Here is a 23,495-nt window from a genome sequence, read left to right as displayed (position 1 = left end):
GACCAATCCGGACATTCTTCTTGAGAAAAGAGGCGGGATCATGAGTCGGTATCCTAGCAACTGAGCCAAAAAGGAGTTTACTGACGTGCAACTGTTAAGGAGGTATTGAAATTGATAGAAATACTGAGAAGACGAGAAAAATCACAAAGTAGCAATAAAATGTAAAGTGTCTGTCTTTATGAAATGTATTTTATAAATCAGTGGTAAAAAATAAAATAATTTTAAATGTTTATGATGTACATTTATTATAATTTATTTAATGTTGTACTTCGTTTTTTCAATTTTATTCACTGTAAACTTGTTTTGCTGAATTTTTTTTTTTTTTTTTTTTTGCTATTTTATCATTTTATGTTACTGTATTCCTTATCTCGCTGACTTTTCTAATCTGCGGTTATTTTCTCTACATTTGCCTGTAAGGTAAATATAGAGCAAAAATGTATTATATATTTTTTAGCCTTTATTTTTTTAATTGATTAAATTATCATATTGTCTTCCCTTTATTGCAGCCATGTTACTAAATTGCACTGTTATGATATAAATGATAGATGAACAGATAAACTACTTTGTTTTGATATTGCTAACACAGTCTAAGTCTAAGTCTGATAATAAAAAATTATTTCTGATTTTAATATATACAGGTTGATAGTTTCCCAACACTTGCACCAATTTCAAATGTGTGCACAATAAAACAAAATATAAACAGTTTGTTTATGACAAAGTTTATTAAAATATATTCATGACATAAAATTTGAACATAAGAGAAATTATTTGCAACACAAGAAATGTACTGTAAGCAATACTGGAAGTGCAAAAAATAACAATATTGTGTGCCAGGTAAATGCTGATTATCAGTCTGCTATAGCATCAGCAGAGGAAGTTATTGCATATTTTTGAGGGATGGTAACAGTCAATGGGACTGTAGATTCTGCATCAGGAAGGCAGACAGTCTCTCTGCAGTGCTTCTTAGGAGTAGGGCTTCACAATCTTCATTGAGATGTAGTTCTGTAGATGTGAAACAAACATTAAAACTAATTCAGATTACAAAATACTGTGGAAAAACAATGTGTGGTGGATTAAAATTAAGTATGGCAGTTTCAGAAATATAAGTAATCTTACAGGTAGGGAGTAAAACAGGATCCCGAAGAACAAGATAACCAGCAGAAGAAGAATCGATATAATGAAAATCCATTTGAATCTGCGCCAAACGATGAACTTCATGGTCTTGCATGGGTTTGTAAACCAGAAGAATGATGTGTCAGGGCGGCTGTTAAATGCAGAAAGAAACATTTACATCATTCACGTTGAGCAGTTCATAGAACAACATAATCATATTTCATGCATTTTTAAAATTGCTTTAAGGTCTCAGATTTATTACTTGGGTGGGTCCAGTTTGGGATTCATGTTTGGCTCATCTCTGCCTTTCCCAGCCGGTCTCTCATCCACCTCCTTCTCCTCCAGTATTTCCAGTGTCATCTCTACTTTTCCCTGTGGAGTTTTGAACCAGTTTTAAACAGTAACCAGGAAAAGAAAACGTGAACTAGTGATTGTGTTATGAACATCAACATACACCAAGCACATGTTTCCCATCCTTCTCAAGTGCACATGGCCACCAGCCTCGCACAGACTTCTGGGAGAAGAGTGAGTTGGGCGGTGGTTTTTTGGAGGTGGGTGAGCCCGCCATCCCGGGCAGCATCTTTAGGCTGCACTTTTCTGGGCTCTTTGCAGGAGAGATCAGATTGAGTAGGTCCAGCTCAACTGAACCTGTAACAGTGACATAGATAGAAAATAAGTTGTCTTTTATTGCAGCAGTTCTCTCTTAAATATCTCTATCTTTTAAGGGCCTTTGTGTGGTCATGGCATAAATGGGGTTAATAACAATAATGTTTCACCTAAGTAGTCATCCAGGGAGAATTTGTCATTGTCCCATATCTGGACGATCAGTTTAGGAGGAATCCTGAATTCAGTTTTGGCCAGATTCCAGAAATGTTCCTGTAAAAAGACATAAACTTTATTCAGATCATTACTCGCCATCATACCAGCACAACAAAAATTATAAATGATTATGGACAACAGTTACTTGATTCTTTGTTCCCGCTCCATGATCTCACTCACCTTCCTTGAGACGACACACAGCTGTTCTGCCGGGAGGTAGTCAAAGTCAAAAATGAACCTCCAGTTGAAATTTCCATCACCATCCAGGGATCTGTAGTGGACATCAGTCTTCTGCTTGTTGTCCTCCATGCCTGGCATCCATCTAGGAAGCATGGTAATGTTGAATTAGGATTTGTGAATCAGTCAAATGGATTAAGAAATGCATATTAAAGTAAAGCCTATATAGGTAGAAACAGGGCTGGGCGGTATAGAGAAAATCAAATATCACAATATATTTGACTAAATAATGTAGCCTTTAAATCCAGGGAAAGACAACACTTAGGATATTACGATATCCAAAATCTAAGACAATATCTAGTCTCATATCACAATATTGATATAATGTCAACATATCGCCCAGCCCTGAGAACAAATGAATGGTTAAGGTCAAGTGATGTACCCTTTAACGTAGATGTCACTCATGTTTTCACCAGTGATGCTTGTTTCGTCCAGAATGACATTGGTTGTGTTCCAAACAATGGCTCGCAAAATGTACCTGTTTTAAATATACAACGTTAGATTTGATGCTTACATACAATACACTGTAATGTTATTTTTGCCAAGTGTCTTACTTCTTGGCTTTGCGTGGGGTGATATCACATGGAGGACCTGGCAAACCAAGGCTCTTGGGGAAAATGTCGACCCACATTTGAATTTTTCCCTGCATGTGTGGAAAAGACTCTTTAAACACAGCTATTATACAGCAACATTAAAATGTGAATTCCACAGAGCATTATGTTCATACTTTGAAGCTTTACTTCTACCTGTAACGCTACCAAAATAATAAATGTAGTGTTACTGCTGTGGTTTTAACCTGAGACAGGTTGGGTTGGTGGGAGCTGCACAGGGTTCTGGTCTCCACATGCTCTGGTGTCAAGCCCTGGTTTCTGAGGACATGCAGAGCCAGCCTCTCTCTGGCTGGGCCCAAGTGTGGGTGGATCACAGTGTCTGCCTCTGCAAAGGGCACAGCAGATTGTAAAAGTCAAGGATAAAAGATAATATAGTGTAGAAGATGAATATTAATATCAAAGATACACAAATGGTCAAACTAAGCAAAAAAAAAACAAAAAAACAACTGTAGCACGCTTATTAATACTTGTTAAAGGAAGAACGAGGAGGATTTTCAAAAAAAAAAAAAGATATGTGGACTCATACAAAAATGATCCCTCTCAATTAACATTTATGACCCACAAGAGTGTAACAATGTCTGTGTCTGCAGAGGCACTTCCCTCTGCTGGTATTTTCTTATATATATATATATGTGCACACATTTAAAAGGAGCCACTGAGCCAGGGAGGTGGGGCCAACTTTGAATGTTGTATTTACAGTCTGCAACCCACAAATCCCACTCATTCTGCAAGGTATTTGAAAATTACAGTACCAAAATCTTGCAGGTTGTATTGTTTTCCTGAGAAAGACAGTGAGCTGCCATCTCCCTCTACACGTGGAGGAGGGACGCCTCTCACTCTGGCCACGTTCTGGAGGATCTGAGAAGGCTTCAGCTGGTCTCTCCACTGATTGATCCCTGAGCTGTAAGAAAAACGTAGCTTTTCAGTTTTGGATTTGAGAAACTAAAACATATCATAGAAAAATTCCCTAGTATACCCTCTAGGATGTATCAACTGTGCTGTAGATATTGTACTGTAAGAGTACATACTTACACACAGTAAGTCTGTGGCAGGCCACAGCAGGGCCTGAAACGAGACAGGAGTCTGTTCTCCAAATCGATGACCGTCTCACCCACTTTTTCATCTCTGCTCAGTAGGTCATAGTCATACACAGCAATTTTCAGGTCCTTGTCTTGAGGCAGGAAGCAGGACAGCTCAAACATCCTGGACAAAATGGAGGACATTTAATGCATGTGTTGCTTCTATATGTTCCTACATAAAGTTAAAACTGTCCCAAATCATTTGAATGAATGAAAAATGAACAAGCTGAATACATCGCTGTCTCACCTCCCAAACTCTGGATTCAGGGTGTTTGGTTTGTAGTTATCTCTGTCATCCAATGTTTTCCTTCCCAGTGCAATCTTAATGTATGGGTCACACTGAAACAGAGAAAAAAAAAGGAGCTTCAATCATCTTTGCCACTTCATAAAAATCTAGAGCCTGGTCATATCTCAATCCTTCATCACTAAATCAGGGGTGGCTGTTCAATTCCAGCTCCATATAATACTCACCAGGCCATTTGTATCCTTAGGTTGCAGGTCGAGACAGCGCACCACATAAATTCTGACCAGACACTCCTGTGGTCCGCTCTCAGGGAGCTCTCTAAACTGGCGGGGTGGAGGTGGCACCCCTGGATCATCGGGCAGTGGGTAAATCTTGAATGAGCCCTGAATATCACGAGAGAGGACGGCATCATTAGCAGCACATCTCTTCTGCAAGCTAAGTACTGTACATTCACATGGGAACTTCAGACCAGTGGTTCTCAACCAGGGGTACAGGAAACCCCCCGGGTCCCTGAAGGAGTTTCTAGGCGTTGCCGCGAAAATGGAGAATAGTTTTTTTCCACTATTTAATTCAATATAGAAGTGAGCCCAATGTGAGTAAGAGTCATAAGAGTGACTATTCTGATCATAGGTTTCACTTCCTCCACAGTTACCTCCACAACTTTAGTTGACAACTACAGGATTCGTGTCTTAATCATATCTAAGAACAAAACCTGAAACAAAAATGGGGGTCTGTTACCTATAAAGTTTATCAATCTAGGGGTCCCTGAAATTGAAAAGGTTGAGAACTACTATGCTAGACCATGCCCAGATAACAAAAGATTGAAGAACCGCAGAGGATAAATTAAATTAAATCTCTGTGGTTTGTAATTCTACCTGAAAATTAAACTAAATTTAAATAATGTTGAAAAGCTGTCCAAAAAATGAGAGAAGAATGTGAGTCAGTTCATTGATCTTGCCTACATATCCACATTTAAATGCGGCTTTACTATTCACTCAGTGTGGGAAAGTGCCTCTAACTTAAGTAACACAACTCAAAACTTCAATCATAAAGCAAATGTTTGTGAACAGTAAAATCTAAAAACAAAATATAATGATAAAATGATGCTGTATTCCTATTCCTGAGAATATGGAGGTCAAATGATTATCTCTACAATCCAAATTAAATGGCAGTGCAAGGTATAGTTAAAATGAAATATACATTCAGGACAGGATGAAAGTTGTGCATTTCAACTCCACAAGCGCCAAACACTGTGGCAAACTCACAGCCTCACAGGCATACCAGTCTGCTGGCTTTATATGTAATATCATCCATATACAATGTTGCTGCTATGTTCCCTCCTTGAACCCACATCTGCAGTACTAGTTTGTAGCTGCCAAATTAATCCATTGACTTTGACTGAAATTCCAAAATTCTCCACCAGAGGGCGGATAAAGGCTATGGAAAGTCACTGTGCAACAGTAAAAGCAGTGATTACCCCTGATACATTAGTGCAGGTAAAATGAGATGCTGAGTGGCAGGGTCACTCCCTCAAATTCTTTACCTTGAACTCTCCAACCACCGTGGGATCATCTTCCTCATCTTCATTCTTTCCTCGCTGAAGTTTGAACGTTGTGCAGAAATCGGTGAGTCCCTGGAACTGAGGAACCTCCTCTAGGTCACTGTTAAATACCTTAAAACCACAAAATAAAATAAGACAACACAGAGGGCAGAGCATATGTTACAATGTAATGTAATGTAATCCACTGCATTATTTGCTGCACAAAACTAAGTCAAACTTTTTATTATTGTGAGCTTTCAACCTAACTATTGGTTTGTTTCACACCTTAGTTGCAAGCTTTCACAGAGCTCCCACGTTTTTATTTCTGGTTCAAAAAATTATCAACAGAATCTCCCCAGTGTTTGTGTGCTCTTGTCAGCATCTGAGAGAAAAAACTTTCTGTTTTGGATATATCATACTTCAAACTCTTATCAAGAAAAACAAGAATGAGGACGTTTTGGTCACATCCCTGTCTGTTACAGCTGGCTTGCTGCAGCTTGTAAAACTAACACAAACAAGGAATCAAGGAAAAGATTAAATCATTTATTATGCCCCGGCATGTTCTTACCTGCAATGTGTCGTATCCCTTTTTCAGGTAAGGCCCGCACTTTTGCTGCTCCCCAACAGAAGCGTAGAACTTACTCCACCAGTCTACTGCCTCATCCTCCTACACATTGGAAAGTAATGATGAACTAAGTGTTTTTAGAGACGCTGTCTCTCAGTAAACAATTTATGAAAAGAGAAAATCTCACCATTTCTGCTTGAAGCTGCAAAATGAGAAGCAAAGAAAGAAAACTTATCAATGAAAGGAAGTAGATGTGAAAATACTGTCTCTAACATTTTATGGGTGCATTAGTATTTACCTCAGCTTTCATGATGGGACTCTCCTCAATGTCTATGACAACATCGCCCTGGGCAGTAGCTATCATTGCCACTGCAAAGTCAATGAAACAGGATACAATTAGCCTCTACTGTATGCAGCTAAGTGTGCATGTACCCGCCGGGGGCTACGCATGTGTGTATACCTCTAGCTGACATGCAGACTTCACTGTTAATGCGATACGGATCACAGCGGAACTCCTCCAGGCGGTCAATGGTGCACTGACCCACTACTGGTTTCCTACCAAATGGCCGGTGGTCGATGACCTTCAGCACAATGGCAGGGGTGTACATCTCCTCTTTGGGAAGCAGCTACAGTGGGAGTAGAATCAGCCATGTAAGAACATGTGGACAATCTAGACACGAAACATTTACAGGTGTCTCGGAATATTTATTCTCAGAAAGTTTGAGGGTTTGTACCACTTTGAGCAGCAGCACCGATCCAGGGAAGTTGGGGTTCTTTTTGAAGTTTTTGATTACAGCGGTTTGAACGATCTCACCACCACACTCCACTATCAAGCTGGGAGAGGAAACTGTGGCCAGCTGGTAGGTCTTCATGTTCCTCAAGCCCCAAGTCAAGACCTAGGAATCAAATAAACACATTAACACACTTTGAAAAACTAGTATGGGCAGATTAAGGGGCCAGCATGGAGGTAGGAGATAGGTGAAGGGGGGGAGGGAATTAAATGCAACTACAACAGAAATCTTAGGGTTGGGCTGATCTTGTCTGATCATGTAATGTGTGTCAAGATACTTTATAGAGCAAAGGATCGTTAACCTCAATCGCAGTGAGCTGCACCACAGGTCTGATTCCCTGGGGAACCATGTAGAGCTTCTCACCCCGGCGAGGAGGCACAAGGGGCATATCTCTGTCATCCGCCTGGAGGGCAAAGCACAGCATTCCCTGATGAGTACAGTTTTATTACATTACAGTACGTTTACTTTCTTTGGTGTCATCGTTACCATGTTCTTCAGTAGGAGCTCTGCAGCCATCAGTACCTCCCCAACACTGCGACCTTTTTTTGTGACCGGGAACCACAGCAGCTTGGGGCTGACGGCCACACTGGGGTTCAGTTTCACCACTGGAGGGCATGTACAGCGACCCATGGGCTCATCTTTACCCTTGTAAATAAAGTGCAGAGGCAGAGTAAGACTTAGCAAAGCCTGATTACATCCACCATGCATCCAAGTCATATTTCTAAGATAAAAGTCTGTATGCCTGCGTGGTTTGATCTGGCAGATTAAATATACAACGTACTACTTGATCACTGTCGCACAGCTCCACCACCACATCAGGAGGGTTGCGGGCGATAGTTTGAGGGTCTCCGTAGATTTCGATGTCCTCAAAGATGAGAGTCTGATCCCATGTGGGGTTCAAAGTGGACCTTATGACTTCTGTGGTCTTACTCAAATGCAGGAATGACACATGGGCGTAGGGATCTGAGGAGGACCAGAGAATTATTTTGATGGGAATGTGAGACAGAATGTGTGAATTTGTGACGTAGAGGTCTTCACAGGTCCACCCTGACCCCAGGACCTAAAAGCCAACCCGCGACCCATACGGATTCGGATCCACGTTTCATTATGGTCAGTCGGTTCCTGGCTGGGTCCCGAGGAATGGACACACATTCGGACTTTTTGAACACTACAAACGTAAGGAGTCACCACTTTTTTTCCAAACTCTCTTGTTTATAATGTCTGTAAATTTGAATAAATTAGGCTTTTGTGCTCATGGTTTCCGTAAAATTAACTGAATGATTGGATTGTGGAGAATCTAACCATGTGCTGCATGTCCATATTGACAAGGTTTAAACATTTACAGTATATTTGTATGCTCTATCTCAGCAGTTTGGAACTCGCATTAACAGGTCACCAGCAGGTGTTACGGCAGCCCACATTACAATAGAAAAAAATTAAAAAAAATAAAATAGAATTAAATTAAACTAAAAAAGACATCTGAAACATAAACAAACAGACTTGAAAAACGTTTTTAGCAGTAGGACGGTATTTTTAGTAGCAATTTAATTTAATCTCAATTTGCTGGGTCCATAAAATAGACTCAAGACCTCTTCCAGTTCTCAGGTCTCATGCCTCTTGAACATGCACTGCATCAGGTCTGCTATATCTCGGCAAAAACTGGTCAGGTAAATATACTTTTAAAAATCATTGCATCCAATTGGATCTCGGAAGGAATCTTGAGAGTCCATTGGGGTTCGGATTTGCCATTTTGGACTTGTGAAAATCTCTGCTGTGATTTTTATTTGGTAGAATTGTACCTCCTGATTAGATTTCATGTATTCGTCTTGATCAGGCTTGTACTTTTGTTTTTCTGTGTCACATGTTGTCTGCCTTATTTTTACCTGAGAAGCTGTCTTTGTCCATTGCACAGAGATTCCTCCCCTGATACACGTACACTCTCAGATGGTACAGGTACGACCCTGAAGGGAGATATAACATTATCAGCATGTTCAACCGTATCACCTCCAAACACAACATAATCTCACAGGACATCTGGCACACTGCTGATTTATCCAGACTTTACTGGGTTTTTGATTCAATGCTATCTTGCATCAGGGGCTTTGAAGAAACAATCAGCAACCAGAGTGAGTGACCAGCAATCACTTTATCTGACCCAACTACTCACGGCTAAAGTGGCAGGAAACAGTGGGTGTGTTGGCGCCGAATACTTTGGATGCATCCGTTTTACTGGCCTTCTCGTCAACATCAACCCCCTGTTAACAAAACGCAGGGTGAGGTGCTTAGAAGAACAGAATTTAAGAAGATTTGAAGAAAAGAGTGCACAACTAAAATAAACTTCCTGAGTGATTTGCCAACATCTGACAGGAACAGCCACATGCAGGAGAATAATGAGAGGATATGACTCAGATGGCATAAAGTAGCGGCTGACAACTGCCTTGATGGGGGGAAATGTAAGAGCACAACATGTATTCAGCAATGTTCTCAGGGGGGACTCACTAATGCCCCTTCCAGCCTAAAGATGGCAGAGGACCCGATGCAGTCTGATGGGACCATCTTTCTTCTCCAGCGGCGGCGGCGGAACGTGTCAGAGGAGCGCTCCTTCCTGTGGAACTTCCAGCCAATCAGGGAGGAGTACTCCCAGCCTTCCCCTGGATCTCGTTTCTGTGAAGGACACAAGGACAGGAAAAGAATGAAAAACTCATAAAAATCTCTTAAATCTAATCTTTTATTTTTTCTTCTTCCTCCAGAGGTGGGACCAAGTCATTGTCTTGCAGATCACAAGCAAATCTTAAGTCTTTGCACTCATTTCCCGAGTCCGCTCAGGAATGTATTGTTAGTTCATCATGGTTCTCTCCTGCAACTTGATAAGATGCTGACAGATTGGTTCAAACAAAGAGGATCTGGTGGTCAACTTGCTGGAAATGGATAGCGTTATGTCAGCTGATTCAGGAAATGAAGGAAAATGAATTGATTTGTGGCACACTTTTACTTATTATTTCTTACTTATACTAATAAATCTTTGGGCTCAGTGGATGGTGTCAAGTATTTATAAGTCAAAAGGCTCAATTGAAGTCACAAGTCATTGGTATTAAAGCCCAAGTCGAGTTGCAAGTCTTTTTTTTTTATTTTGGCAAGTCAAGTCTGAAATCATCAAATTTGTGACTCAAGTCTGACTCAAGTCATGTGCCTCGAGTCCACATCTCTTTCTCACCTCAGTAACAGCCATTTTATCAGCTATCTTCCTCCGAGGCCTTATGAGTCTCTTCCTACGATGGACGTGATACATTTTCTCTGCTGCAACCCAGGATTTGGGCTTATCATCGGGGGGAATGGTGACTCCGTATTCCCAACCTATAGTACCAAAGGACACACAAACATGCACACACACCAAGTTAAAGTCGCACAATTTCACACAAAAAAACAAAACAAAGAGAAGTTTTAGTGTTAGTGTTCAGGTTACCTCTCTCATCTACAGCCTTGTTGCTGTCAAAGGTCCAGTCGTCCTCCCAGCTCCATCCCGGTGGACATTCAAAATCTGCTGGGCTTGGAACCTTTTCTCCATTCTTCACAACACAAACCCAGATTAGTGGTCTCAGAATTAATTAATTATTGTTATTAAACACAAAATTATGGATTGCCATTTAATTCTTAAAGTAATTCAGGCAAATCTACTTGTAAATAAATACAAATACTGGTTGATCACACCTTCCCAGATGCAAAGAGCATCTTACTTTTCAAATGCATTTTAGTGATTAGAATCCTAAAACCTGCATTAAATACTTTTTTTGGCTGTTTGGGGCCTGATGAAGTCCAATATTAACTCTCCTTCTAGCTCAGCTTTGCTCTCCATCAACTCCTGAGGGAAATATTAAGCTGTTTAGCTGCTAAATGCTTCACTGCATTCACAAGCTAGTTGCTAACTTCATCTGTTTGATGTTTGTTACAGGGCAGGGAGCAGCATAGAGTGGATTTATCAGCAATTTTTATCTTGAGACAGCTGCTGCCTGCTGTGTGTGGAATCAAAGTGAATCACAATAGTAAAGCTGCATGCCATAAAAGCAAAACAACAGGCTGAAAGATGCTAAAAAGCTTTAAATAACAGGGACAAACCAGAACTTCAGACCAAGTGCACAAAATACTGTCATAATTATTAGCAGCAGCCCTAATAAAAACTACATATCATAACCAGACTCAGCAGGTCACATCCACAAAACTCCATCATGTTTATTTACATAAATCCAACCACAAAGCAACCCACCTATCCTAAGTACATAAAAGCACAAGAAACACTGATAACATTGGAGTCTAAGAAGCAGACAAGTTTTTGTCCTGTTATCTTCACCAATATTTTTCACAAAAATTAAATTTGTGTGTGAGAGCAGTACTGCAGGTCGTACCACGTCTGTGTAGGGCTCTGAAGCGGGCTTCCACTCCCCACCAGGGAAACGTGTTTCATTCTGAAAAACTTCATCAGTGAACTCTGTATGGCCCGCATCTGCTTCTGTTAACAGGCTGTAGAAAACACCACCACATCACACAGGTTGATGAGAAGCTTTGTGACTCAGACAGCAGCAATGTCAGACTGTGATAAACGGAGCGGAACAGCTCAGGAAGACGGGCTTTAGAGAGCTAAAATTGTTGACATGAACCTTGGTGGGAAAATGTACTGTAAGCACTTGAGCAGAAGGAGGCATTAAAGGAGGGAGGGAGAACTCCTTAAATCAGAAAAGTGGCTGATGCCAAAATTCCTTTTCGTTTCCTGTGATTGTGTTCAAGATGTGACTGGTACAAGCAATGATTGATGATTACTGCCAATGCATAGATAATAGAGCTGAAATATGTGCAGGATTCTGGAGTGATAACAGGATGTTTGTACTTGAGACTGTACAAGCTAGGAATCACGAAGGAAAGCTTGAGTGTACGTGCTTGTGTGTGATAAAGTGAGTTTCTTAAACTTACCATCGCTCGGGGTCAACAAACCAGTCTTCCTCCCACTCCCATCCACGTGGGGGCAGAAAGCGTTCTCGTTTGAGTTTCACCTTTCCAGTCACATCTGAGCACTTATGGCGACCAACCAGGCCAGTTGTTCCCCACTTCCCTATAACATGGGCCTGGTTCTCATACTGCGGGGAGATAAGAGAGATAACACAACTGAAACCTGATTGTGTGTCAATAAAAGCTTTTTTTTTTTTTTTTTCTTTTTTTTTAAGCTAACGTACCATTTCAGCATACACACTGAAGTTTCCCTCTGAAAAGCTGTTGAACTTCTTCTCATGGGCAGAGAGACCGAGCCACATGTTGACCCGCAGCTGAACAGGGACCTTCATGCCTTTGTTTTTATCCATGGGGTACTGACAAACACAAATTATTAGAATTTAAACGTGAAATATCTAATTACAAATAAATAAATGTGTTACTGTATGTTAGCTTTGTACCTGCATGAAAATGGTCTGGGTCCGTCCACAGTGTTTGCCACGCGCCTGTTCGCTAAAGTTGGAGTACAGGATCTGGTTTGCTGGTACTCGAGCATACGCCACTCGCTTCTCTCCTCTTAACATCCAGATGATCACATCTGGCATGCTGTTCTGAGGCTGATGGAGACACACAACATTTTAGTAACATCATTAATTTTCACTGATTTCTTTTTGAGCTACAAAGCATTTTTGTATTTTATTCTTTTCCTGACCTCCTCTGCCAGCTGCTTGATTCTGTCCAACCAGTCCTCAATGTCACCAACAGTGGCCTTGACGTCTGTGGCTTCCTCTCTCACTCGATTGGCCATCTCTTTGATACCCTCCACGGCAGCATCACGCAGGTTTTTCAACTGCAGATCCAGTGCAGTCACATTGGACTGGTTCTCCAGCACTGGAAGCTGGAAACTGTCAAAATGTTGTTGGTATGAGTAACAAAAAATGAATAAATAAATAACATAACCAAGCGGCAGCCTCCAACGCTAAAAATGAAGCCAACGTGGATTTGCCAAAAACTGCATTTCCTTGAATGACTGCTTTAGCCTGGCTCCAGATGCAAGTCAATCAAAACAGTTTTGGTCTTAGCTTATTTCAACATTCATGACAAATGCACAGACTTAAAGTTATGCATATTTAAAAGTGAGGCCGCTTAAGTGACAGCCTGTCTGCAAGGCACTGCTACAGTCTAAGTCTGATTCACACCTCAGTCCTCCATAACTCCACCCTCTTGTCCAAATATGGTCACTTCTGGCTCCAAAAAGCCAAGATAGCAATGACCAAAATGCAGAACTCTTGGTTTTAAAATGGGAGTCCACAAACCAGTGGGTAACGTCATGGAAACTACGTCCATTATTTTAAAGAGTCTATGAACATAACTCAACCACTTACAAATGTATTTGACCCAACAGCAATAACCACACTACAGTTTTCATAATGATAAGTTGTATTGTGGCATTACGTCATTCAACACACAGGTCCAATGTCCGTCTGGTCCTGTCTTACCTCTCCAGGTCCTCAATCATGTGGTTGATGAGTTTGAGCCAAATCTCTGCCAGACGTGTCTCGGGCACCTTGGCTAATATGGCTGTTTTTAAAGAGGTGAGGTGGGACTCCTGCAAAAAAAAAATCAACAGACAGATGAAAGGAGATTACTGAGCAGTATCTGCCTGTGTAGACATGCACATCATGTGACACTGTGACTTTTTCTCACCACTCTGTCAGCGATGAAGAGGAGAACATTGACAGAGTCTAGACGGTGGCTGACGTCTTCCCAGTATGAAGTGAGAATCACTACAGGCTTAGTGTCAGCCCAGGGCAGGTAATAATAGTGATTACCTATGGGATACAAAATAAATATACGCAGTCATTTTAAATACAAGTTGTGGAGTGGACAGCTCACTAACATTTGATATCCATGTAGTTTTCATTCTCTGTGGCCTCATGAACCCTTAAACACAGACTAATAGCATAGTAAACAGTTAAAGACCTGTCCAGTGTCCACTGTTACATCAGAGTACAACTCATAATTATTTATTTTAAACTATTTTAAATTTATCGGCAGTGCTCTGAATCAGGGTGGTTTTCACGTGATCAGCCATGACCTGCGACCAGCTGGTCAGTCTAAAATATGCCAATTTTAAACGCCGGTCAAATTCCCCTGATTGACATCGTGTAACATCAGCAGCGCGCACACACGCACATGTGCAACTCACAGCTTGGGCAATGTGAGAAAGTGAAACATGGGTGGCTTCTCACCTTAATCATTCACGCACACACCAAAAGAGAGAAGAAGAAAGTTGTTAATTGTCCGTGTGACATGTGCATGTGCATGTGACATGTGCGTGTGTGTGCGCGCTGCTGATGTTACACGATGTCAATCAGGGGAATTTGACCAGCATTTTAAATAGGCATATTTTAGACTGCCCGGCCAGTCGCAGGTCACGGCCGATCACGTGAAAACCAGCCCGATTCCGAGCACTGCCGATAAATCTGTGCACGTCTACTAATTTTAAATAAAAAATACATTTAATAAAGTAGAAATACTATGTAATGCATTCAGAGCTCCCTCATGCTCCTCAACTAAAAACCAGATTATAAAATGAAATAAATCTTAGTTATTCTTTTGAATTATTTTTTTCATACCATCAAACACAGCAAAGCTGTACTGGGTGGTGGACGACAGGGGCGTGCAGGTGGAGTCCATCTTGTTGCCATAGTTACCAATGCTGACCTCGAACTGGATTGGCTCACCCGGCTCTTGAAGCATGCACGCACTGTGGAACACAGCGCATAGAGAGAACTTCCTCCTCCGCTGGTACTTCTGTACTCAATCAAAAAGGATGTGGCAGTGTTAGAGGTTAGGGCGGGATTATTTCTATCCGTTATGGACCAGAAACCTCTTTTGAGCAACTGAAACCTTCTGTCGGGAAACTCTTTAAAGGGACAGTTCAACCTAAAATCAGAAATACAATTTTTCCCTCTTACCTGTAGTGATATTTATCAATCTACGCAGATTGTTGTTATTGACATTTCAAGAATAAAGCAATTAAGCAATATATGACAACTTACACATTCAAAACTTTAAACTCTTTATCAAAAGCATTATGATATAAATCAGATAAATAAGGAGACAGCAGTAATTACAGTATGACAGAGTTACAGACGGCAGCGTGTACCTGTGCCACCAGGATGTCATCACTGGAGATGTCGTCCACATTCTTATCAACCTTCCCATCCAGCTCAGTGGACAGCTCAACAAGGATCCTCCCCCTGTAGGCGACCCCTTCACCCTGCAACAGATCAAAAAGCAGAATTCTCATGTACACATTGTCATGCAGGTAAAACATCACCTGTCTATACCTACAGTAGGTAGCCCTCTGTGCTGAGCTAACAGCGTAGTCTTACCTTCCCCAAGTTGAGGTCATCGTATGGGTCAGGCATGCCAGTAAATTCTCTCGGGCTACCATACAGGTTGACGTAGCAAGGCCCAAATGCTGGGAGAAAACCAATCTCTGATGCTGCAGTGCTTACTGTAACATATAGACACTTTGATTATAAACACATCTGGACAGGTTTGAGGCTTAAAGCAATACAGTGCATGAGAATAGACACACACACTGACGCAGAAGGCTAAACACTCAGCTATAAAGCAACATGTTAAAGAAGGTAGATGACAAGTGCATACGTACAGTCAGACACTGTGTTGGTATCAGCTCGTGCATCTGTTTTCAGTAGGGAAAAACATAGACATTAAGTGCTACATATTAATATCAAAAACACTGAGTGACAACATTAATTAGAAAAATATAGATAACATTATTACCTTCAATCTCTCCACCAGAGGAAGATATTTTGCTCAGATTCAAAAACGTTGATCCTATGGCATCATCCTTGGTTAGACGATCCCTGCCAAGAGTTAATTGGCACGTCAAATATTTGTTGTGATATGACTGTCATTTGTGCAGCTGTGTATGAATGAATTTTGGCGCTTACCAGTCATACACAGTCAACTTCACACGTTCACACATGGACGGGAACTGCAGAGGGAGACAGAGGCAAGTGTTGATTTGTGTTTTGGAATTCTGAATCAAGCTCATAAGACACATCTTAATATGCATCTTTCTTACCTTGACTTGGAGATTGATGATTTGATTCCACTCTGGATTAGCGTTTTTCTCAATGATTTTGGTGCACAGCTAAAAACAAAGAAAACACCGCTGCATATAAATAATATTCACACAGTAAGAAAATTAAAAAACTTTATTTTCTTTTTAGTTAAACATGAAATACCTTCTTGCCAGCAAAGCTGACTTCCACATATGGATCCACCAAATTTTTCCTGTCTCCCTCTCCTCCAAAGACCTGTTTTACCGTCTGAATAAAGGCATCGTCCACTGAAATGTAAAGACAACTTGTGAATAGAAGTTTTTCAAGGGGATTTGACTGCATTACACCACAATGGTTAGAGGAGTTGATGTGCCACTTACTCTGTGGCATATCCTCTGCACGGTAGATTTTGAGGCTGAGCGTGGCCGATCGCATCGTGACACCCGCTGGCACCAAAAGATTGCTTTCTATGTCGTCCTGCTCTTCACTTATATCTCTCCTCTCAGTCTAGAGGGGAGGGGAGGGGAGGGGAGGGGAGGAGAGAGGAGAGTTTGTCATGATCTTTTCAAAACTGATCTGTCCTCTGTGTGTAGTAGAGGGAAACTTGATGGGAAGAAAGACGGTACACACACCGGTGGCTCGTCTCCAGTGCCCACAACAATTATGCTGACTTTCAGGTAGCCTCTGGCCCCTGAGCTTGAGTCATCAGGATCACTCAGGAGGAGCCATTTTCTCAGTATGGCATGAGCTGGACATGGTACAATAATAAAAACATGTTCAAACACAGACAACATAATTTACACAAATCTAGTAAAGTATAACTTTTACATGGAAATACTGACCTGGTTCGTCATAGATGTAGCCAACATCCAGCTGTGTAAGCAAGAAAAAATATTTTAATTATGGACAATTTGAAATCTGTCAACCTGCTGGAGATAAACGGCACAATTCTGCTGCACTGAACTCCCTGCTAGCAAGTAAATCACTACAGGTCAAATTTCTGAAATAAATAAAGCAGAAATAAGGGGTTAAAAGTAGTTTACTTGGCATACCTTGAACTCTCCCATCAGACTGTCAGCTCTGAGAGAGAACGAGTCATAAACCTGTCAAGAAAAGCACAGTGTTAGAGAAATTCTCACATGATGGACAGCCTTTTTATTTTTGCAAAAGAAAATTGGAGTTATCTACGCACCCGTAGACTAATGCTCTCATCGAACAGTTCTGAGGGCAGCATGTTAACATTGTAGAAAAACATCTAAGGGGCAGAACAAGCCACGGATGAATGAGTATTTCCCTTATCACTGTTTGCACAACACATTTTGAAGTCAGACACGTTTTATTATCAGTGACAACATTATAGGACTTACAGTTTACTAAGCTGAGATGCTTTGGCAACAACTGAGACAGAAGAAAATGCATATGAGAGAAGTGAGATATGCAAGAAAGCTGAAGACACTGCCTTTAAGGTCCACTGTCATATCACTGCTGCCAGTGCAGAGAGAAATAACCCAGGGGGGTATCAAAGCTGGTGGAGATTAAGTGGCAAAGAGAGAAGACAAGAGCATGTTAAAAACAGACAGGCAAGAAAAAAAGGCAAAGTGAAAGTATCTCTACAGTATGTGGTTTTTTTTTGTTTTTTTTGTGGTGATGGACTCATTACCTCGTCGAAGAACGGGTTATTTCCTCTTCTAATCCTGGTCCTGTGAGTCTGTCCGCATACGTTCACCTTAACCACTGGCTTGATGTTGTTGCCAGGCAGCTGGCGGCCCTCAATGACCCGAATGCGAATCTTAAGATTGCAAGCAAGAGTGAGGCAGTTGAACAAACAGTGAGACAAATCATCTGTGTCCTTTTTTTTTTTTTAAAGATATTTTTTGGGCATTTTAGCCTTTAATTGATGGGACAGCTTGGGCGTGGGGGGGGGGGACATGCAGCAAGGGGCCACAGGCTGGAGTTGAACCCGGGCCGCTGCGGCAACAGCCTCGTACATGGGGCGCCTGTTCTACCACTAAGCCGCCGACGCCCCCATCTGTGTCCTTCTTGAAAAGGTAACATTGATTCATATGAGTTGATGAATATAAATTTATTCAGTACAGATAATAATAATAAATATTTCAGGATATTTAAACAGGAACAAAAAGTATGTTCACAAAGAAAATCATGTGTGTGAAACTGCCTGCCCTGATGCAATACCATAATAAGGTTCACACTGTTGCAAAATGAGGAGTAAATATTATAATTCACTTTCTACTGGCTGCCCTCCCTTCAATTTCTATTTACACTGGCAAAGCCTGCTGTCATTCATGTGACAAATTATAAAAATCACGTCCTAAACTGGTATTTGTTATTACCCAGGAGCAGAGTAATCAAATGGACAATACCTGGAAGTCCTGAGGCTTATTGGCCAAGGCTCTATGCCTCTTGCTTTTGAGACGGACTGACTTGTGTCTGCGTTTCCCAGGCTGGCTTGGCGAAGTGGGAGCTCCTGGGCTTCCACTCTGACCTCCTCCCTCGACGTCTGTGTCCCCCTCATCACCCTCATCACCTTCATCACTGCCTCCTGTAAAGCAAAACCCCAAAAATCACACAATCATCAATATTCCAACTTCACTTTGTAGTGTTCTCTCAGCTTCATTTGTATACAACAAAAACAGACAACAAACACCCTCTCACTGGAGCTGGAAGCGTCTGAAGTGTCTGCTAACCTCCTAACAACATGGTGGACACTTTTTTGTTTATATTAGGAGATACCTCATAACGTACAAGCCTGAGGAGTAGTATTAAAACAACGAGAGACAGTAATCCTCTTCCTGCATTAAAGTAGTTTAAGGAGTTGTTATCTCCTGTTGGATATAAAAAAGTAATGTGTAATTTAAGGAAAACCACCAATGAACGTTTAAACCCTGGGCCTCCTTTGAACTCACAGAAAACCATAATACAGTTGCTGAGAGGTTGTGTTCATTTTAAAACTGCACAGCCAGTCATAAGGATCAGGTGCAAGTCAGCTGCAGGAACATCTTAGAATAAAATCACAATAATCAATCAAAATAAGCACCAAAAGCATAATATATTTACACAAAATTACATACATCAAAAAACAAAGCAAGATTCATAAAGAGTTACAAGAATAATATGTGATTTAACCTCATCCCATCACGTAGATGACTGAGATGAAGATTTTAAAAAGAAAGATGGACCGCAGGTCCTACTTTTTTTATCTTTGTCTTTTTACTTTTTGTGTGTGTGTTTATTATTGCTTATTTTTGTGAGTGGGGATTAAGCATGTAACAATATGACAATATCATGTTACGATCAGCTTGGCCAAAATAATTGCAACTTAACGATACTTTCCCAATAATCACCAAAATATACTCTTAAAATGGCACTAAAACACACTGGAATCACTTCACAATTGTAAAGAAACAAATACTTTTATCATCACAGGAGACACACCACTTTTTAGTGAATGTCGTTTTTAGTGAAAACAGTCTTAAAAAGCCAACTGTTTGAAATGCCATCATAACTTTCAATATGAAATAAGACCATGCTTGATCTTTTACTTTTTTTGAGGTTGGTGCGTATGCAGCCTGTTTTTGCAGTTCCTTTATTGTTGGTTACCCAGCAGTCTCTCTGGCGGCTGCAGGACACACTATTCAAGATTATCCACATAACGGAAATTCACCACCAACTAACTATGTTTTCTACCGTGATAAAATCGCATATCATCCCATCCCTAGTGGCGATACCCACATACATGAATCATTGAAAAGGGGAGTGAAGTTTTGTTTTGTTCTTTTGGGAGGCAATAAAAAATGAAACACAACCAGCTCTTTTCATTTCTTAGTTTAACTGTTTACTTACCGCCGTCCACATGAGCTGTGTCTCCATCAGGTTGATCATTTAGGTTTGGAGTACTGCTTGCAGGTGGTTCATACCCAATGAGCAAATTAATGGCTGCCTGAAAAAAAGTAAATGTTTCTCAATTAGCCTTTTCAGATCATCTGTGCATGTCTCATAGCAAATGACATGTCATGGGATTCAACTAATGCCACTACTTCCTGTGGACCCAAACAGATATCAGGCATCATCTGGCAGAGTTGAAGCTGCTTTAGGTGATACATGGTGCACGGGATCAGGATCATATTGTCGACTAAATTTATGTTCTCACCCCGACAGGCTGTTGTTTCTCATTGAGCAAGGGCACATTCTTGGATGGGAGGGACTTTGTGTGACCACTGGCCAAGTCTCTCAGAGAGATTTTTGCAGAGCCAATGAACCTGTAAAGCAATCACATACATTTTTTCTTTGGTCAGACAATCATATATAAGTCAGAAAATAAGTCACTGATGCTGGGGGGAGAATATTGTCTTTGTTTAAAAAAGACCACAAGGACGTAAAGCTAAAGAAACAATAGGGAGGTTGCTTTAGTTCCACAATCTGTCATGGACTCACGCAGTTACATGAGGGGATTGGACGCAGTGTTTGTGACTGGAATTGCTCGTTGCTCTGGATAGTTGGCGGTTTCTACTTCCCTATTTCACTTCTTCACATATTATGACAAACCGAGCAACAACACCTACTTTTTCTAAAACAGAAGTCATGTAGCAACAGTGATTAATAATCACAATGGCTTGCAACACATCGGACATTTTTTTTAAATCATCCTAAACAAACGTGACAAACGTCCACTCTGTCTGGATAGTTTTGAGAAGTGAGCCATTTGTGATCTCCCAAGAGTACAAATGGGATACTTTGCTGTGTGACAAGGACCAGCTGGTTACTCAGGCAAGCCCCAGAGATGATGTACAAGTACACAAGATGGAAACAATTAACATCAACCACTGGCATGTGCTGGGCGTGCTGTGCCCAGTTAAAGGCTGGACAAAAAGAGCAAAGAAGGCAGGAGGAGAGTCTTAAGTAAGCAACACGAGAACAGGCAAACTCATATTCATAATCATGCTCTGGCTCTGTTTTCCTTCTCTTGTTCTCAACAGTTGTCCCGTTATTTATTATTTCACAGAGATTTTTTAAAAAAAGGGTTGTCCTTGGGAAGCAGGGTCTGCTGTGGAGGATAGGAGAGGAACTCTGGTGCGGCAGCTTATTGTCTCTTCTGCAGAGGCCTCATGTAAGGACTGCTTTATACAAATTAATGTTTGTATACATAACTCTCCTAGGAAACCAAAAAACAAAACTTAAACCCTCACTCTTAAAATCTAGTCTCAAGTATGTGGAATTGCTTCATTGAAAAAACTAAACAGACTTTTTAACCACAGTGAAAAAGACAGAAAATGGTTTTCCTGGCATGCTGATATATTTTCCACTACTTGCATAGCACTTTTAAACAAAGCTAATTCAGGAGTGAAACAATCTTTGCCAAACTGAGCAGTCAGCAAGATGGTTTATCTTGTTAAGTACCACAGATTAGATACCCGTCGATGAGTCACATTTCTTTTTAAAACAATAGACCTCCATGTTCAATCAGACACATTTTCTCTTCACAATCAGCTTCACACTACATCTAAAGTTAATTTTGCAGAGCATTACAGGCTGAGTTACAACTAGTCATCACAGATGTGCCAGTGACAAGCCAGCGCAAGCTCTGTTGTTCACACCCCTCATGCGGTGATGCCAGTGATCATGGAAAAATATCCAAGTGACTGCGTGGCTGATGCAGACACCCTTCCACCCTCCCCCCACCCCTTGTGCCTGCCCCAGAATATATTAAACACAATCAGTCACCAGAGTGACTCAGTGGGAATGTTTTTACTTGGTCTACCCTCTTGCCTGCACTGCACAGAGACAAAAAGATGGACGCTATACAAACAGATAAACAATCAAAAACTATGCAGAGTATTAAAAAAACATATATGGCAGTCTGAGACTTTCTTAAGGAAGGTTAAAAAAAGTGATTTTATTTCCTTTTAAGGCAACATTCCCGTGAGAGCTGGAGAGTTATTGTTTACCAGACGTGCAAGTCTTAACATGGTCGCAGTGAGTCCTGTGGTTATATAGCTCAGCTAAGTTAAAACATGTTGCTCTGCCCCTTACGGAAAGATTATAATAACTACTTTCAACCACACTGTCAGAATAGTGTACTTGTAGTATCAGTTAACTGCACCTGCACTTTCACAGATTGCAATACCACATCTGTCTTCTGTAAAGGTAACCCTCTGAGGTATGGTGAGGACTTCCTTTGGGTCATGCCCTGCACTACAAAGCATAACATAGGTATTTGGAAGGAGGGGGGTTCTGTTAGGACCGCCCACGCTCATTTGGGGAGGCTGTTTACACTCATATGCCCTCCTACGCAGAGGCAGGAGTGTGTTTGAATGATCAGTAATTACTCATGGGGTAGGCTGAGGGTCATGTATTAGTTCACTCCACTTTAGCACACAATATGAAATATGCAAATGTCACAATTCCTCTGTTGGATGCTTGTCATATACATACTTGTCTTTGCCGATTGTCTCATAGTCTTTGACAACCACGTTGATGAATGAAGATGCATCCAAGGGAGAGCCTTTCAGATCAAATTCAAGCACCTGTAATCACAGGGAAGAGACCTTTATAATCAGTTAAAACAACATGTAGTTTTAACTGAGGTAACAGCAGCTCTCAGGTGACTTATCATGTCTCAGTCAACACTAACTCTCACACATTACAGTTAACTCTAATTCTGCACTTACTTCATTCCATACAGGATTCAGTTCATTGTCAATTGCTTTGGTTTTCTTCTTTTCACCTGAAAACACAATGGACAATACCTTATTTATTTGCAAAAACTCATTATGTCCAAGACAACATAGTGGACACAAATGCATCTTCCAAAAAATAAATGATTGAATCTTTTTTACAATCTGCTGGAAACAGAGGAACACAGGATGCACCAAGTCATCTATTTTTGTAAATGTAAAGATCAAGCCTCATGGGCAAAAAATGTTACTGTTGTCTTTGGACAGAGGGCTATTCTGACCTTATAAGGATGTAGGCTACTCTTCGTTTTGATAATGAATCACCACCAAAATACTTAAATCAAACTCTAGGAATAGATGCATACTTTATACTGTGACCTAATTTAACTGCAAAAGTGATGTCCACAACCTTTAGGGTCACAGGAAAGATAACAGAAAGTGAAACACTGTGTGCATAACCAGTGTTGCTGAGGTAAGTTAACGGAGCATTCACAGTTCCCCAGAAAAGTAAGTCAAAGCAATAGTCTCACCTCTGAAGACAACCCCAACAATTGGATCTGGGTTTCCAAGTTTCTTTTTGGGGATCCCACTGGCGGATTCAACAATGACCCGCAGCATTTTTTTTATAAAGTCCAAATTTAATCAAAGAAACGAGTCATATTCCGCTGAGAGAGAGGGAGTCCTCACAGAGGGAACTGAAACGCACAGATGTGCAAAAGAGAGG

At 40.9% G+C, this 23,495-nt stretch overlaps 2 protein-coding genes across 2 annotated transcripts in view; one reads left to right on the top strand and one right to left on the bottom strand.

The window, feature by feature from the left end:
- chata (choline O-acetyltransferase a) overlaps positions 1 to 16,900 on the top strand; it is an 83,920-nt gene extending 67,020 nt beyond the window's left edge. Inside the window, exon 16 of the transcript XR_007571759.1 lies at positions 16,891 to 16,900. The gene's annotated coding sequence lies outside the window, so the exon portion shown is untranslated. The remainder of the gene's footprint in view (positions 1 to 16,890) is intronic.
- myofl (myoferlin like) lies at positions 700 to 23,467 on the bottom strand. Its single transcript, XM_050071876.1, has 54 exons — positions 23,302 to 23,467; positions 22,766 to 22,821; positions 22,530 to 22,621; positions 20,248 to 20,356; positions 19,941 to 20,037; positions 18,461 to 18,639; positions 17,740 to 17,868; positions 17,272 to 17,334; positions 17,132 to 17,182; positions 16,922 to 16,952; positions 16,712 to 16,827; positions 16,460 to 16,586; positions 16,263 to 16,366; positions 16,100 to 16,168; positions 15,966 to 16,009; positions 15,796 to 15,878; positions 15,662 to 15,694; positions 15,378 to 15,502; positions 15,149 to 15,262; positions 14,616 to 14,793; positions 13,684 to 13,808; positions 13,476 to 13,585; positions 12,689 to 12,881; positions 12,438 to 12,593; positions 12,222 to 12,353; positions 11,962 to 12,125; positions 11,400 to 11,514; positions 10,463 to 10,565; positions 10,214 to 10,353; positions 9,499 to 9,663; positions 9,167 to 9,254; positions 8,883 to 8,960; positions 7,781 to 7,962; positions 7,486 to 7,644; positions 7,301 to 7,402; positions 6,943 to 7,104; positions 6,669 to 6,834; positions 6,507 to 6,577; positions 6,396 to 6,410; positions 6,212 to 6,310; positions 5,647 to 5,775; positions 4,331 to 4,486; positions 4,107 to 4,198; positions 3,813 to 3,983; positions 3,533 to 3,681; positions 2,966 to 3,105; positions 2,724 to 2,812; positions 2,552 to 2,647; positions 2,113 to 2,254; positions 1,890 to 1,989; positions 1,568 to 1,761; positions 1,376 to 1,485; positions 1,117 to 1,264; positions 700 to 1,002 (listed from the first exon to the last, which is right to left on the bottom strand). Exons 1-54 carry the CDS (start codon positions 23,387 to 23,389, stop codon positions 964 to 966), a joined length of 6,168 nt encoding a protein of 2,055 aa, XP_049927833.1. The 5' UTR covers positions 23,390 to 23,467; the 3' UTR covers positions 700 to 963.
- Between the last annotated feature and the right edge of the window lie 28 nt (positions 23,468 to 23,495).

The sequence above is a fragment of the Epinephelus moara genome, chromosome 19 (assembly GCF_006386435.1).
Source record: "Epinephelus moara isolate mb chromosome 19, YSFRI_EMoa_1.0, whole genome shotgun sequence".
NCBI classification, from domain to species: Eukaryota; Metazoa; Chordata; class Actinopteri; order Perciformes; family Serranidae; genus Epinephelus; species Epinephelus moara.
Note: the sequence above shows the minus strand (reverse complement) of the source record. Positions and strands in the feature narration are given on the sequence as shown.